Source organism: Mus caroli, chromosome 3 (genome assembly GCF_900094665.2).
Source record: "Mus caroli chromosome 3, CAROLI_EIJ_v1.1, whole genome shotgun sequence".
Lineage (NCBI taxonomy): Eukaryota > Metazoa > Chordata > Mammalia > Rodentia > Muridae > Mus > Mus caroli.
Genome location: NC_034572.1, coordinates 49,228,988 through 49,246,909, shown reverse-complemented (window position 1 = coordinate 49,246,909; position 17,922 = coordinate 49,228,988). Strand labels below are relative to the sequence as shown.

General features: G+C 42.0%; 1 protein-coding gene across 10 annotated transcripts in view; it reads left to right on the top strand.

The window, feature by feature from the left end:
• Nucleotides 1-17,922, top strand: part of Nbea (neurobeachin) — a 543,806-nt gene that overhangs the window by 483,746 nt on the left and 42,138 nt on the right. For all 10 annotated transcript variants that reach the window (XM_029475176.1, XM_029475174.1, XM_029475170.1 and 7 more), the window contains one exon: nt 7,902-8,054. In XM_029475176.1, the coding sequence (XP_029331036.1) occupies nt 7,902-8,054 (153 nt within the window). The remainder of the gene's footprint in view (nt 1-7,901; nt 8,055-17,922) is intronic.

The window sequence follows — 17,922 nt, the reverse complement described above, 5'->3', positions numbered from 1 at the left end:
GTCAGTTCATTAAGGTGTTTTCATTAATTCAAAAATCCCTATCTATTCCAGATGGCATAAGCTGGAGATGGAGCGAAGAATCCCATAACTTACCTTTCCTGCTGTTCACTCAATATTTGGCCCATTGCATAAAACACAGTGGGAATTGGGTCTGACCTTAATGTGTCATAGTGTTATATCTGGCCCAGCTTTGGGTTCATGTAGCCCGGGGCAATTAATAAAGCATTAATGACAAGACCCATTTAAAATGCAGGCTTTCAGTACAGCCTTACCCTTTACTTGACTGCCTGGGGATACTGTGCAACAATACATATTAGATTAAACCAGCACACACAATGCTCACAAAGAGAGCAGGGCAACCTTACAGTTGGTACACCTTAGCTATTATTAAATGCAAACACTTGTTCATTGTTTATATGTGTTCTTTTTTCTTAAGAAAAAGAAAAGGATTGCGTGGTCTCGAGTGACACATGAGGAAAGTGTGCTTTCTCTTTTCTCTCCCTTTCTGATAGTGAGATCACATGATGGATTATTGCATAGCTAAAGTTTCTCATTTTAAGCCCTTTTTCTTTATAGAGCTTTTCCCTCCATTGCCACTCAGTGCAAAACTGTCAGGTGTCACTGAGTTTAGGGCTTAGTCCTTCAGAAAGGAGCCAGTTAAACTCATCTGTTTGATTTGCATATCTGTGGCTGCCCAAAACATGTGTACAGAGCAATACACTTCTCTTACCCAGCAAATCACAAAGGAAGTGGAAGCAGATTGTAGCACATCCACATGTTATCTGTGCTATGACAGTGTATGAGAGCCAGTCTTAACTTATGCAGAGCATTTACATTTAGAAAAAGGAGGTTTCACCTGAAGCCCTGCTGAATTATGTGTGGTAGCCACACCCATCTAACAGCCTTAAGTTCTCTAAAAAATTAATCTAAAATAGGCATACGCCATCATTCACACCGACTGCTGAGGAAATCAGGGAGGCCCACTCTTGTTTAATGTACTTGGAGAACAAGACAAAAACTGGGAGCTGGAAGGCATTCCATGCGCAGTATCTCAACCTCCTGTTTAGAAAATCACCTGATGAGCAGTTTGCATGGAAGTTAAATATTCTTTTATATAATTAAAATCTACCATCTTAAGCCAGAGCTGTATGCTTATTTTATCAAACTATTTCAAGTGAAAATTTATCCTCTCTATTCCTAGCATCATAACAACAAAGAATTAGCATTTTACTTAACTCAGAGGCTCACTCTAACATGCCCACACATGTATGAAGACAGTCGTTTGTAATTTATTGATGTAAACACACTTCTCAACTTCCCTTTCCATTCTAAGAACTGGATCAGTGCTTTAACTACCAGACACCTCAGCAAATTGCATTTCAGTCACTAAACACCTCCCCCTTCCCCGGGCAACCATACTGAACCCAGCCCCCATTCTCTACCACACACTTAATTGGTTTATAAGCAGTGCATTTTGCTGCCTTGGCATTATGTAGACTGCTTTGTCAGTTCTCCCTGACCAGCACCCTTTCCCTTGCATACTGTGTGTTTATATTCCAGGGTCTCTTTCTTCAGGAAGCCTGAATGTTCACACACACATAGAAATGCACTTCTGCGTCCTGGAGAGTCTTCTATTACACTTGTGAAGGTCAAAGCTGAAGAGAGCATCCTGGAATGGAGCTCTGTGTACCTTGTATGTATTTGCAAAGGGTGACTCTTAATAACAGGGCCAGTGGCTCAAGGCCATCTGCGTGTTTAATTTTTAAACATATTATCAAACCATCATCCCCAGTGATGACAGTTCCCTCCCTAAAGCCATATGTTACACTGTCCTTCCCCACCCGCAAGTCATCTTGTCGGAAGAAGTAGTGTGGCTGCTGCTGCTCTAGACAGTGCACCCGGGAGTGGGCAGCACTGCCTCTGAGTTCCCACCCGGGAGTGGGCAGCACTGCCTCCCAGGCTCCTGCCTTTCCACAGCCGCACAACACTTTGCTGCACTTACTGACCAAAAGGTGACACATGTTGTTTGCCTCCTTTGGGGGTTTGGTTTTGTGCCTTCTGAATGGTTGAAAACAATCTTTGAAATTGCAGACAGAATCCAGGCATACTAGACCTTTAATCCCAGCACTCAGGAAACAGAGACTGGTAGATCTCTTGAGTTTGATGCCAGACTGATCTACAGAGTAAATTCCAAGATAGCCATGGCTATACATAGAAACCCTGTCTCAAGAAATTAAAAAGAAGAAATAGCAGGCAGTGTGGCTTCTATTCCATGTGTGTGTGTAACATCTATGAGTTTGTATTGTGTGTGTGCATATTAAGAATGCATTAGGTTCCTGTCCTGTGTGTGCATGTGTGTATGGGTGTTGCCAATCACATAATGTGCACACATGGCCTGATGTTTTCTGTTACAGCACCAGAATGTGGGTCTTATGATAAAATGTTAGGATATATGGCGTCTTTAAAAATAATTAGTGGTGAGTTGAAACTTTTTAAAGTTGATTCCATACATTGATTAAGGCATTTTTCACTCTAAAATAATGACAGACTTAGCAGGGAAGAGTGAGTTACTAAGAATAATAATCCCACTAACTGCTGGAGCATCGATATTTATTTCTTGTCTCTACTCTGTATGTAGCAGCTGATTTGTTTTTAGGGAAATGTGGTTTTGTTTCCAAAGAAGAAAACTACCTCTGCACTATCTACTAACTTAGACAACCTGGCAGGAAAGATTGAGAATGCGGTAGATGGTTTTATTCTGTCTCTCTCCATTAATGTCAGTGTCTTCCTGTGCTAATGAACCCAAGCTGGGTAGGAAGGGAAGCTGCCCAAGTGACTTCTGAGGAGAGGCCCCAGGAGTGGAGTCAAATTGTATTTTGATTTTACATTTCTTTCCTTCAGCCCTGCCCTGCTAGCAGAGATATTCCACTTAGAGATGTCCTTTCACTTATTTTCCCTAATACCTCCCGAAGTTGTTAGGTTACTTTCTGAATGGCTATGTAGATGTTAGAAGAGGTGACTGTGACACAGTGTCATTAAGGTGACATAGTGTAAATTAATGCAGTTAATGGAGGTGCTCACACTGCCTCAGTGACCCATTATGAGCTCTCGTGGAATTAGCAGATGCCCAGGCATCAATCTTTTGGGAAAAGGATAGAAAAGCGCTGGCAGCTTTAAAACCTCACAGTGAATTATATTAGGAAAGTGAAAACGTCTGGGTTAGATTTGATTTCACCAGGAAGCCATAAAATGGTACAGCTCTCAGCAAAATATATTAAACTGAAATGTCAGGTTTGATGCAATAGGTACACAATTATGATAGTGTTAATAGTGGTCTTCTATCATCCTAAGACATACTTTCCAGTTCAATTTCTCAGCAGCTTGAACTTGTCATAAGCTTGTAAATTAGAAATTGTGTTTTGAGGATATTTTCCTATTTTTGACAGAACGCATATACTACTATTAACTGTACCATGGGGTTTTAGTATAGCTGTTAAAATAAACTAGAAATCACATTTGCAGACACAAAATGCCTGTTATAATACCCGCTTTGCCATTTCTTTAATAATATTCTTTGTCTTTCTGTACTGTTTTTTATTTAGCAAAATTTAAACTCCTTGGATTTTTCCTTAAATAGATGCTGTTTAACAGTAGTGCAGGGAGCAGGCCAGTTACCCTCGTTGGTGAGCTTTGTCTAGCGTTTCTGTATGGAAGCCAAGCAGCTGTGCCCTGGTTTTGGTTGGCTCCCTAAGTGCTCGAAGCAGCTTGTTTTGGAAAGGAGTTCCCCAGACACCAGGCGATTTTCAAAAGCCCTCACACAGGCAGGTAGAAAGGAGACCAAAGCCAGTGGGGTCTGCTCAGCTGCTGTCTGTACGAGGCTCACTGCTCCTTGTGCCCTGTGACTCTTTCAATCCTCTGGGGCCTTGGCTTTGCCCTGTGAGTCAGTCTTTTTCATTCATTGCCTCTCCTTGCAGTCGAATGCTTTTCTGCCTGCTTGCTTGTAGGAAGTGGGGCCAAGGTCCCTTTGCCTGTTGGTCCAGCAGCTATAAAATCATGCATCCACTCTGTATATTTTAATCATAGTTCAGTATTAAAAGAAAAAAAAAGCTTCCTCAAATCTTTTGAGACAGAGGCAGTGTCTACAGCATCCTTAGACTTCACTGTGTAGCTGTACAGATCTGCGGGCACCACCTTCAATATTCTTCACATAGCTCCCAGGAGACCGACTACACCCCTGATAAAGCTTCACCCTGTGGCTACATTTTGTTGGTTACTCTGGAGCTGACCCTCAACTTGAACAGCCTGCATCTTATTTTAAGAATGTTTTGCCATCTTAATGTAGACCTTTGTGTTTGTAAAAACCCTGTCTTAAGCCAGGGCAGGTTCATCCTTCTCCTTCATACCATCTTGTCCATACACCCCTGGTCACTTTAAGCAATCTGCCTAGAAAGTTCCTTGGACACGCGTTCCTCTAAAGGGATTGAGGCTGCAGCCTTGTTAACCTCCCTCCCCTCCACTGCATCACTCAGGAAGCTCATCTCCTGCTCTCTCCGTAATCTGTAGACTTCCCACACACACACAGTAACACCTCACCCTCCCCAACCCAGCCTGTTCCCTAGTCCAAACCCAGGACCTCACATTTCAAGTCTTTGCTAGTTCAGTACTCTTTTAATTCTGTTTCTGTTTCACTAATTTCTATGTAAAGGACCACCCCCAAGTTTACAAATGTAAAGCATTTCCTTCACAGTATGCAATCAGAATACAGGCTCAACCAGGATAGCTGGACTCCATGCTACCGGACACCTGGAGAGCTTGGCTGGGCAAATTTTCACCTTCGTGGCATCTATGTTCACATCTATAAAATGGGTTGGTAAGACTTTCACCCCATGAAGTGTTTGTCAACAGTGAGAAACATGGAAGCACATATAGGGTGCTTAGAATCATGGCAGGATACAGTAAGGCCTTCTACTTTAAGACTGAGTGGCCCTTGATTCCTAGTCTGGGACAAGAGATAAAGATGTCCTTGTACAAAACCAGCTAGATCTCAGTGGTGATGCTCTCTTTGTCTTTATATTATCATTAAAATAAACAAACCTTAAATAATATTGGTATTAATATAAGGAGATGATACCAGTGACCTACATTTACATACTACCTTTCACTGAAATTGGCTAATTCAAATGATATTTTAAAGCAGTGAACAGAAATAAAACTTCAAACTTTATCTGCTGGATCAGCTACTTCTGTGGTTTTATCCCTCCTCCATCAGAACCACTAAACTGCCCCCAATTTCTTGTCCAGACGACTCTATTACAATTACTCTAGTGTTTTAAATCCTCTGTGACCTTGCCAATTAGCTGTTCAAAGTCAGACATTTCATGATAACTACTTTAAAACGCCTCTGTCTTGGGACTGTCGCCACTGTTGGAAATGTGAGCAGTTCCTTCAGATTTAAAACTCTTGCTGTTCCTTCCAGCAGTGTAGGTTACAGTCGGCTTCACGAGCACATCCTACTAGGCTGTGTGAGGACGAGCAGGGACGGTCCTTGCTACAGGGTTATCCCCCAAGCCCTGGTATCACAGACTTCATGTGGCTCGCTCCCATCCCAGCTCAGGACTATTGAACTGCAGCCCCTTGCCAGTGGGCTGTGTTTGTTGTTGAGAATGGCCAGCTTGTGATGCCACCCTTTCTCTGTACCCAGACTACAGTACTATCCTGGCTGACAGTCAGCATGTTTGCTCAACTTACAGCTTTCCACTCAGCCCCTTCTCTCTTTCTCCTTCTATGTTTAGGTCTTTCTTTGAAATTTCATGTCACATATATAACTTAACTGGAATTCTCCCTTTCTCAGCAGCTCAGTGTGGCCTTGCTCAGCACTGGCCCTGCTCTGTGCCTTGCTGCTGCCCTGCCTTTGTTCCTCCTGCTGGTGTTTAGGCACACTTGCACTCCTGTCCCCCACTTCCAAGCCCCAATTTGGCTTTGTTACCCAAATCTTTCTGTGTTCAGTCATGACCATTGTTCCTGAAAATTAGTTGACGAACAACCCAACTTATGCAGAATGGCCCCACATGGCACCTGTCCTCTGATCTACCCCAGTACCCTCTACCCTCCCTTCTTACTCAAGTTTCTTACCCTCTTTAACAAAACTTTCTGATGGTCTCCTACCCCTTCCCCTGTGATTACCAGTGAAGTGTTTCTGGACCCATGCAAAGGGCCCTGCTCTCTTTTCTGCCCTCTCCTTCCAGAGCATGTGTGATCTTGCACTATAGCCACTGTTTACATCTCAGCCCTTAGACCTGACTGACTTACTGGATACTTGAGCCATGACTTGTCATCACACTGCCTGGAACTCAAACTTTGCTCCATGAAAAAGTAAATGTCTGAGAAGTATGTGATGGATTTCAGAAAGAGTTCTATCTAAGTGGTTTCATATAAGAAAACCGTGTCTTAATAAAGATAGCTCCATTTATCTAGAAAATTCATTTATGTACACCTTACTATGTTTCTGTAATTCCAGAGAAAATGAATATAGTTATTCCCTCCTTGTCATTTACAAATCAGCAGACTCAGTCTCAATGAGCTTCATACAGAGTCTTGCTAAGGTAGACACTGGACGCAGGAGTTGCTTCACCTTTATGGAAAACGCATGAAGGAAAAGCCCCGTGTCTATGGTTTAGAAAGCTGAGGCCCCGTCTATTGGAGAACTTCTTATCTGCTGCTTTGACACTTTCCCTATGCATCTCTGCAGGGGACCACATTAAGATTCCTATTTTAGGCAGTATTCTGTAAGCATGGATCCTACAATATGAATTACTGTCATGCTTTTTATGATGCATTATAATGCTAATATAACCCTCATCTTGAAACTTTAGGATATATATATGTGTATGTATATATATATACACATATATATATACACATATATATATTACACACTGTAGTTTATTTATTTTTTGACTTCTCTAAACCCTCATCTTGAAACTTTAGGAGATATATATTACACACTGTAGTTTATTTATTTTTTGACTTCTCTGGTTACTTAAAAATATTCCAAAAATAAGACTTTTAAGATCTTCAAAAACATTTTTTCTCTACTCAGATCTATTCTAGTGAGGCATAAACCTAACATTGATACTTGGGTTCATCTTGAATCCAGGTATTTATGCCACGCACACATAGTAAATAACTCATCTTTATATCCAGCTTATCCACAGTTATATTGAAATGTGGCTATAATGTAAGTATGGGTCCTGTTGTATTCAGTGGTGGGTATTCAGGACGAAGTGGTGGTTGGAGTTGGGTGTCACTGGTGAGTGCTGGCCTGGCAGATGCCAAGTTCAAGGTTCTAACTTCAGCACTGGATACAAAAGTTATTTTGTAATTTAAAAGTAAAATAATGAATTTCACAAATATCATGTATTATAATTGGCACAATAATAAAAATCAAAAGTAGAAAATATTGTGATTTTTTTAACAAAGCCTGGTAGTGAAATTTTAGCTGGGGTAGTTTGTTAATATCCATAAAGGGTCCCTAAGCAACATAGACTTGTACAGCTTCATACATGCATCTGCTGGCGCTGCTGGAAACTGCTGTTGCTTTGTGCTCACTTCTCTCTGTTTGTTCATTTGCTTGCCTCCCCAGCATTCTAAGAACTTTTTCTACTCCTGAGCCACACAGGCCCTCAGCCCTGTGTACCTATTTCTTAGAATTCACAGTAAGAAAAAGATAATAAAGTGAACTGTGTAAAAGAAATGGCTCATCTTCTCGGACTCCTAATTGTTTTTAAATGGAGAATATAAGGACTAAAATTAGGTCAGAGATTTGTCTCCTTTTATGGTTGGAAAAAGTTAATCATTTTGTTCAACTGGCTAATGAGCTACATCTTTTTTTCTCTGCGCAGGAACTAATTCCAGAGTTCTACTACCTACCGGAGATGTTTGTCAACAGCAATGGATACCATCTTGGTGTGAGGGAGGACGAAGTGCTGGTGAATGATGTGGACCTGCCCCCCTGGGCCAAGAAGCCAGAAGACTTTGTGCGGATCAACAGGATGGTAAGAAAATTGGTTTCTACTAGAACAGGAATGAAGAAGTTTCCATCTCTTGTGGGGTTCGGGGAGGGAGGGTTGTTTGTTTGTTTGTTTGTTTTTATCTATTGCCAAGGGTCTTTAACATCTGTAAATGCAAGGTTAAAACCTAAGAAGCAGTGACAGAATTCTCCTGTATGGTTCTGCTCGAATCCTTTGTTGTAAAGCAGGCTTCTTTGAAGAGGGTTGATGGGGTGATAATCCAGTTCTGTGTGGTCCTGCAGGCAGAGACAGCTGGACAAGTGTGTGCTGACTAATGTCACACATTCGGAACGGTTTGAAATAAATGTCCTTTCCTTATTCTTTTCTACGGTAACAAGTGCACCTCCGTACTTTTCTCACTCATGGAAATAAGAGAGGAGAAAACGTGGAGTGTTTCTATACATGGGAAGTTTGTGCTGTAAAACACATCCCTCAGGCTGTAGTGTACCTACCCTGGAAGCAAGCATCATCCTACAGCATCTTAAACAGACACATGACAGAGTCCTGGTGTTCACGTGCATATCTAAATAATGTATGTGGGTGGGAAATATATATATATATGGATAGATAGATATAGATAGATAGATAGATAGATAGATAGATAGATAGATAGATAGATAGATAGATAGATATTGTCCCCAGTTAAGGAGATTTTCATCTCGGTGTTTTTATCATGGCAGAAGAGGTGTACTGTAGTGTGCTGATACACTACAGAATAGTGACCATGAAGACCAAGGCTTGACAAGTACATCTTTAGCCCTGTCTGCTCACTCCTGAGTCTCTTCACCTGTCTCATACATCTGTTTCCTCATTTGGTAGTTGATTTGGAGTCAGAATCCACATAATTTCCACACAGCACAATAGGAGTCATTTATCATGCAGTCCCCTTTTGAAATGAGTGTTACTGATACATAATTGGCATATTGTATAATTCATACATTGAACAATTTAACACTAGTGGGTTTGGGCCTGTTCAGACCTATTCAATCCTCACCTTAGTCAATTTGGTAGTATTCTGTCACTACCTAAAGAACCCCCCCAAACTGTTAGTATTTTATCCTGTTTGCTCAGCTTCCCACCCCACCCAGCCTGCCCAGCAAACTGACTTCCTGCCTCCACTGTGTTTCTAACCTTCTGCCCTCCAGCCTCTCTGCCTGCTGTAGACACTTCACCCACACAGTCCTAAGGCCCAGCTTTCTGGGCCCTTCCCACACTCTGCCTTATAGCTCACTCTTGGTAACAACGGTCTTATCTTACAGCTGTATTTTCTGTCTTTAAGAAATATCCAGTCTTTTGATATACTGCACTTTTAGGAATCATTGCTGTTATAATAATCCTACACCTAAAAGCACCACACTAGGACTGGGCATGGTGACACATGCCTTTTCATCCTAGCAGGCAGAGGCAGGCCAATTCCTGTGAGTTCCAAGCTAGCAAAGGCTACATAGTGAAACCCTGCTTCAGACCATTCTGTGATATGGTGCTTTTATTTATTTTATTATCTGATTTTTGAACAGAAGTTGTGCATTCTGTAAGTTTTGTCCATATTCCCCCACTTCTCCTTGAACAGTAGGTGAGTATTAAGTTTATACTTAAGTGGTGTATACTTCTCAGCTTGTGCACGTCACATCATTCCCCAATATCATTGCAAGATTCGGTGCAGACCATACCTACTGATGGCTGGTAAACACTTACTGAGTGAATGAATGTAGTTTTATTTCTGTAACCATGTGCAGACTGGTTTAGTCTAAATTACCCAAAATCAATGAATCCAGAAATGGAGCAGAAAGTTGTTGGGCCAGAGCCTTCACTGTACTTGCTGTGGAACAGAGGTCCTTGTGTGGCATGATCAGTAAGTGCCCTTGCTGTGTCAGGCAGTGCCCCTGATTTGATTTTTCTTTTGAACATTTATAAACTGTCCCCATTGCATACATGAAACATGAGGACCAGCAGTGTTCACTAACTTATATAGGGCAATGGAGCTGGCAAATGGCAGAGCCAAGATTCAAGAACAGGAAAAAAAAAGTAACTAACTGGTCTCACTGTAGCCAAAATACCAGCACTTTTGTGTCACCTCTCCCACTACCTCTGTGTCACCTCCCTTCTGAAGTGCTGAGATTACCACAGCTCTACTTCTAGGTTGGTGATTTTTATTATGCATGTCCCTTTTCATTGTTAGGATCTTTTTTTCTTTTTGATGCAAGGCATTCCCTGATAAGGACAGCGAGCACACTGGCTTAGCGTGGGCCGAGGAAAGCGGTTAGTCACCTGCATGGCTACTGAATTCCACATTCCCCAAAGCAGCAGTGTTTCCACAAAGCAAACTGACTCAGTACTAGGAAATGCATACGGTACTCTTGACATGTGACGTTGTAGACAGCTCAATAGAGGCCATGGCTGTTCCCAAGTTCCAGACAGAGCCGCATTTCCTACTGGCAACGCGTCTTTCTCTGTGCCACAGGTTTCATGAGCTGAGAAGGTACTTCAGAAAAGGGGTTTATATTCTTAATTAAAATGTACAACATTTTTTTAAAAAGTAAAACTTTGAGTAGAGGCTGGGCGTGGTGGCGCACACCTTTAATCCCAGCACTCGGGAGGCAGAGGCAGGCGGATTTCTGAGTTCGAGACCAGCCTGGTCTACAGAGTGAGTTCCAGGACAGCCAGGGCTACACAGAGAAACCCTGTCTCAAAAACCAAAAAAAAAAAAAAAAAAACTTTGAGTAGACAAGTTAGTAAAAGTGAGCATTCTCCTACAGGAAGGAAAAGGTCTAAACACTAAAGACAGGAAGGTGGCCTCCATTGTATCATCCACCCTATTGGCCTGATGTCTCTTTAGGAAGGCTCCTTGACTGTGGTAGATTGTGAAAAGTGTAGAGACATCTAGATTTAGCATTCAGAAAAGCAATCATCTATCCAAGAATGCCTTTTCATTGCAATGATTTGGTCAAACTTCATAAAAAGTAAAGAAGTCAGTAGAGAGAAAGGCAGTGTGTGGGCAACTCCTTCAGTTTTCACAAAGCTTTGTCTTGGATCATCACCAGCAGATCCCAGAAAGAAAGAGAGCTCTGGTGTAGTCAATTCATTGTTGTAAAACGTAGAGAAAGCCTGTGCATGATACTCTTCAGAAATTGGAGCACAGCCAGCCAGCATACCCTATCTCAAAAAACCCAAAACCCCAAAGAACAACAAAAACCAGAATACAAACACTGATGGTCAGGGTATCAGCAAACTTCTTTGTTTTGAACAGTGTTAAGAAAATCACAGGGCCCCCAATGGAGGAGCTAGAGAAAGTACCCAAGGAGCTGAAGGGATCTGCAATCCTATAGGTGGAACAACAATATGAACTAACCAGTACCCCCCCTGAGCTCGTGTCTCTAGCTGCATGTGAATCAGAAGATGGCCTAGTCGGCCATCAGTGGAAAGAGAGGCCCATTGGTCGTGCAAACTTTATATGTCTCAGTACAGGGGAACACTAGGGCCAAGAAGTGGGAGTGGGAGTGGGTGGAGGAGTGTGGGGGGGGGGACTTTTAGGATAGCATTGGAAATGTAAATGAAATAAATAACCAATAAAAAACAGAAAAGAAAATCACAAGTGGTTCGAGTAATGAACACAGAGCTCAATGGGTGAAAGGCTACACATGCCAGACACCCTAAGTTTTCTCTCCAGAACCCACAAGATGAAAAGAGACAACCAACCCACACAAGTTCTCCTTTGTCTATTCACACACTTGGCGAATCACATGCACATGTGTGCATACACATACACATGTATAAATGAATGTAAAATAAGAATCTAATGAAATACTGGGGCCTGAAATTTGAAGAAAATAGTAAAAAAAAAAAAAACCCCACAATAACTTAAAAGTATTTCTTAAAAAGTAAAGACAAAATAATTTCCTGAGCCCCCTGAAACCCACACACAGATAGCATCTTCCCCCTGAACAGTATAGCTTGCTGGGTAGGCAGCCATGATCAGCTTTTAGCCCCTTACAATTGCCTTCTTAGCATTTGGCTTTCTTATCACAGTCCATGAGAGCCATCCTGCCCGAGTCCCTGCTGTGCTCTGTGTGTGCAGTGACATCACACTATAAGTGATGCCAGTCAGTGCTATTAGTCCATGTGGCAGTTGGTGACCCTGGAGTTGTGTCCATGTCTTGGCTGTATTGGTAAGGCTGCTATGGACATTGATATAATACCATTTTTCTATCATGCAAGTTTCCAGTAGAGGACAGGCTTTATTTCTTTACAGGAGATACCTAGGAATGGGCTTGCACACAGAGTAAATTCTACTTAACATTTTAGCATTCTACTGAAATGTCTTCTGTAGTGACTTTGTCATCTTCTATCCCCACACACAAAGTGCCGCAGCTCATGTCCCTTGTGCCTTCACCCACGCATGACCTCCTATTGTTGTTTTTGATTACAGTCACTTTACTGGACATGAAGTAAAATATTTTTATAATTTTAAGTTATCCAGTATAATGGCATTGAATACCTCTTTGTATGTTTATTAGATGCTAAAACATTTTTATATATTTTTAAAAGATAATGAGTACTGACATTATAGATATAACCTTGGCAGTTCTTCACTGGAGTAGTTTATCTGCTCCCCAAGTTAGTCATCTTATTTCAAATATGCCTAATGAATAGAAATGTGGGTCCTGCTTTTGGAGACAAATTCCCAAGGCAAGCAATATCCTGCTTAAGGATTTGGGGCCTAGTAAAAGCTAATAATTATCTGGGCAAGAAACCACTAGGTAATTACAATTTGTAGAAACTAATTAAGCAAGATGATAGATTCTTAATTGAATCTGTAGAAAAATATGCGTGAGTCATTTAGTATATTCGGTAGCAGTGCATCCAGGCCAGTGGATTGGCCTCCCTGGCTCATATCTAGATTTCCTGTAAATGGCATTCCGTGAGAGATTGTTATGGTTGTTTTTCTAATATATATTGCCACTTGTATTCCTTCCCTCTCTCCCCCTGAGAATAGCCTTTAAACCTTCTCCCACATTTAGAAGTCAGTGAGCTTTCTGGATTGATAAGAACCAACCCAAGTTAGAATAATATGTCTAACCAGGATGCATGCTCCACTCACCCAGGATCAGTGACATAAGCCTTGTGCCCTTTGAATCTGCAGCTATTTATGAGCACAGGAGCCCAAACAACCCAGCTGTGTCACTGGCAATTTTCATTTGGTATCCTAAGGATCTAACTCAGGCAAACACTTTACCAACTGAGGTACTCCTGCCTAGGTCTCGTCCTCAATTCTAAACCAAATTCCTGCCATCTTACTAATTAGTCTAGGAAGACTTGTAAACTAATCTTTTGCTGTCTGATGGATATTTGGGGACCTTCTATTGTCCCAGTCTCTGCTGTCTGCCTCTCAGGAGAAATGCCAGGATAAATAGACAGTTTGCACACAGATCCAGCAGGCAGTGGATAGTTTCAGAAGTCTCCTCTTCTGGTCTTCCTTGAAGCAACTTTGGGAGGCTTAAAAAAAGAACTCTCTTGTGCATCAGCTGGGTGATAGGTCTGTGGCGTGTCTGAGGCCGCCAGCTTTGCTTCCATGTTAGTGCTGACTCTAGGAATTCCTAAGAAGCAAAGATGTAAAGGGACATGTCACCAAGTGTGGCTACACCCACAGCTGCCACTCTGAGGGTCACCCTCCTGAATTTCTCCATCTTGAAGCCTACCTCCACAGCACAGATTCTCTGCTCTGGCCAGGTTCCGCAGCTGCTGATACAGGGTGATCATGCGGATCTGTAGAAACCTGGCAAACAAAGAGTTAGCACTCAACATCACCACCTTGCTGCAAGGTTCTAAGTTTTGCCAAAGGTACATTTATTTGGTATGTGTTTCTTTAATATAAGGAGCCTATACAGTGAGCTGTGGAAGTACTTACATCTTCTCTAAATTCTGTGAGGACAACTACTAGTCATTCAGTGTTTTGTTGGATTTTCTGTGTACTTATTGGGTAGTTTCTGTAGGCTTTAGTTCCTCCGAAATAGGTTTATCGTTGTGCATGCATGAGCTTTCTGCTCTATTTGTAGTGGACACCAGGATTATCTCCAGTTATTCACATGAGTTCTTTTTAATGAGCCTCATGTGCAAAATGAGAAAATGAGAATGGCATATATCTCAGAGAAATAGCATTCACTGTGGTAAAAGTCCTTCCTCTCTCTGTGGATTAAGATTCTATATCCATGACCATATTCTGTATCCCTGCTCCTCCTCCTTTCAAGCTGTCATTACAAAATTCAAGGTAATGAAGAGAAAAATAATTACATGAAAAGGAAGGCATCACTAGTTTTTAAATGTGGGCTTCACCACAGCGTGTGGAGCTAAGCTGGTGTCTGATGAAGTGGCTTTTGATTTTCCATAGATCGTGTTCTAACTTTGAACACTTGATGCATTGTCATTTGTCTGTGGTGACTGCACAAGTTCATATAGTCCACACCTGTCATTCTGCTCTTCAGTCACGGCCACCCCTGTCCCTGTGCTTTGGCCCGTTCTGAGGCTCTCCTCATCCTACCCACACTTGGTGCTGTCGCTGGTGTTGTGGGCTTATATGCTGTGACACAGTGATCAAGATATGAACGCAGTGACAAAATTCTCTCACTGATGAGCTGTAGAATTCAAAATTGGGTCTCTTTAGAAAATAACTTGGACTATAATGCCATCGCTTTTTGTAGACATATCAGTAAATACTAAAAGCTTTGTTTGCACAGTGAACATACACTGGCTTAATTTATCTACACACAGCATAAGATAATCTCAGCCAGCTTCCTCAGGAAGCATTGATAAAGCCTTGTATTTGGTTCTAACTTGGTTAGCATCTGACCTCTTGACAAAGGACAGAAATAGAAAGTCTTTCTGATAGTATTACCCTAATGCTGGCTTCATCAATCATAATCTACCCATTTATAATTTGTTTTTCAAAAAGACCTTTCAGGATGGCAAGTGAAAATCTCACCCAGCCCTCAGCCCTGCTGAGTCCTAGCACTGCTGGGCCAAATGCAGATCACAGGCCATGTCACCCAGCCAGGAAAGGAGCACTGAGGCCCTGTGTGTTTTCTCTTATTGTTTCATGTCCTTTGCAAATTTTTCATATTTTGAAGACAAGGTCTCTCTTATAGTAGGTAGTAACTTGAATTTGAAATATCTTACCAGTACGTGAATCAACACTGTATATATGAAAGAACATTGATGGTGTCCACTTCACTTAACAAATAGCTAGTGAGTACTCCAGACAGTTCTACTAATTTGTAGGACATTGCTCACTAGGTAAGAATATCTGCCCTTATTTAGCTTCCTTTCAATTAAGACAGGCCAACTTCCTTATGGAGGGAGGGAGGGGGAGGAAGGGAAGGAGGGAGGAAGGGAAAAGGAGGGAGGGAGAATAGCTTGGTGTATGAGATGGCCAGTTCTAAGTTAAAGAGAAGTCAGAGAGGAGATGACTCAGGGAAGAGGTTGGTGTCTCCATTCACAGGCGAGCTTGAGACAACAGGGCTGGGGTGAAGAAGTAAGCCATTTGACTCTCTAGAGAAAGACCTCTTCAGGCAGAGGAACATCTGGACAAAGACCAGTGCCAGGCATGCTTGGCCAGGAGGCCAGCGGCCAGAGTTGGGACAGTGAACAGTGAACAGTGGTGCATAGTGAAGGAGAACTGAGCAGCAAAAGGACCTAGCACCCAGGGCCTGTGGGCTCCATAAGCACTGACCAGTTGACTGAGCACAGTGTGGCATGGTCTCACATTCTAAATGCTGTCTTCTGGCTGCACTGAGAGTGCTGGGGCTGCCAGGGTAGAGCTGGAATCCATCCGGAAGCATTTCTAGAGGTGCTGGGGACATGGAAGGGAGAGTGAAGGTAGTGAGAAGTTGTTTCTCTGTCCTCTGTGATCGAATGCTACACCCTGCAGTGACCTCCATGACTTCTACTAGAGGCATTTTCTCTCAGTTCCTTCATGCAGGAGCAGTTGTAAGGTCAGACTAAGTTGCATAGCGGCTGCTTACGCATATCAGAGAATTATAATATTTCAGTTTGTTCTGCTAAGGTGAGGGTTAGTGCTCGTCATTACCATGGCATGGGGGCAGGGATTCTAAATCACAGGACAGGCTAAAGTCAGCATGCTTACCTCAATCGGCTCTGATCTGTTCAGTACATAGAGAGCCTCTTTTCCGTGAACCCTCCAAGGACAGTGTGTGGCGTGTAGTAGGTGGGCAGTCATTTAGGACAGGAGAGAAGTCAGACTGTTTTCACCTTGTTCTTCCGCTTGGGAAATCAGGTTTTGTCTTTTGTGTTACCCTGTTCATAAAGTCTAGAACACTGTCTGTCTCAAGGCATAGTCTCTAACTGAAGATATACTCTATACTTTGGAAACAATGGAGTGCTAGGCTGGTAATTTTTAATCGCACTTTCCAATTTGAATGTAAATTGATTTCACAAGTAACTGTGTGCTGCAGCTACTGCTTGGTGACAGGAGGGCATTTGTGTAGAGCATGCACACCACTTTTCTCAATAAAAAAGACCAGTGAGAGAATTAACTCCAGACGAAGGATGGGCTCAACTCAGAAACACACAAGATGAAGTGCTCGCTCTCAGGCCAGTGAGAAAGGAACAGTTATACATGGGGGTCACACCCAAGCTTTATCTCCAAGCACCTTGATCTATATCCAAAAACCATGAAAACCTCCAGCAGCAGAGCTGGGATAGAGTTTTTGAAAGCCTGTTATATGCAGGGCTTGCTGGCTAAGTTATGCAGGGAAGAGCCTAATGGTGATGGTTGTAAGAGAAGGCGCAGGGCATGGTGGCTTCAGAAGTCTGCTCTGTAACAGGCTACCGTGCAATGGTTAGAGAAAGAGGCAAGGTAGATTGTAGTAGGCCATTTGAAGAGCAGTGAGATCTAGGATGTCATCTTGGGTTATGGTGCATCTAGCCATCAATCAAGTAATAGGATAATTTAACACACATCCCCCACCACAGTCATTTAAAAGAGCTTTACTGAGCTTTGTATATAATCCCAGTACTCAGGTCACTATGAGATCAAGTCCAGATTGGTACACATGGCAAGTTCAAAGCTGTCCTGAGCCACGTAGTACAGCTATATATAATTATGTTTATTTAAAACAATAATTGAGTAATAAAGTTTCAGTTATTAAAATTTTAATGTAATCATGGGAGAGAAGAGCTAGCCTAGACATTTACAAAAACTAAAATGTTTTTCCGATTATCTGCTTGAATACACACATCACTATTCAGGGAGTATTTTGTTACTGAAAGGAGATCATTGATAGCATAGGAAGATGGAAGTATTTTTATTTAGTATAGAAGAGATAGAAATTGCATTCCCATATATAAAAGGATTCTCACAGCTCATTTCAGTTTCCTTTGTTCTTTCTCATGAATTTTAGAGAGGCTTTATCCCAAGTACATAAGTGAAAGAATTCTCTCCCATCTAATACCCATGGGCAAAGATGGGGATGAGATGTAGGTGGGTGCAGTCCATCTGAAAGATACCATTCCACTTCACATCTCTCTTCACTTCCTTCCTCTCACATCCCAGGGGTAGAGTTATGGATGGGAAATTAGGTTACCTAGGCTTAAAGCGATTGCCTCTGCCTGGAGATGTGAAGGAGATGTTCAAGAAGCTATTAGGGCCATTATAACACTAATAGCTTAGTAATCGAGTATTTTTTTCATATTTTCCAGTGTAAGCACCATACTAAGATCTTATTTCAAAGTGCAGAGTGAGTCTGTGCATGCAAACACAGCTCTGAGAAAACCAAATAAGCACAGCCCTGTGTTCAGTAGCAGGGTAAATACCATTTGTGCAGTGAGCAGCCCTGCAGTG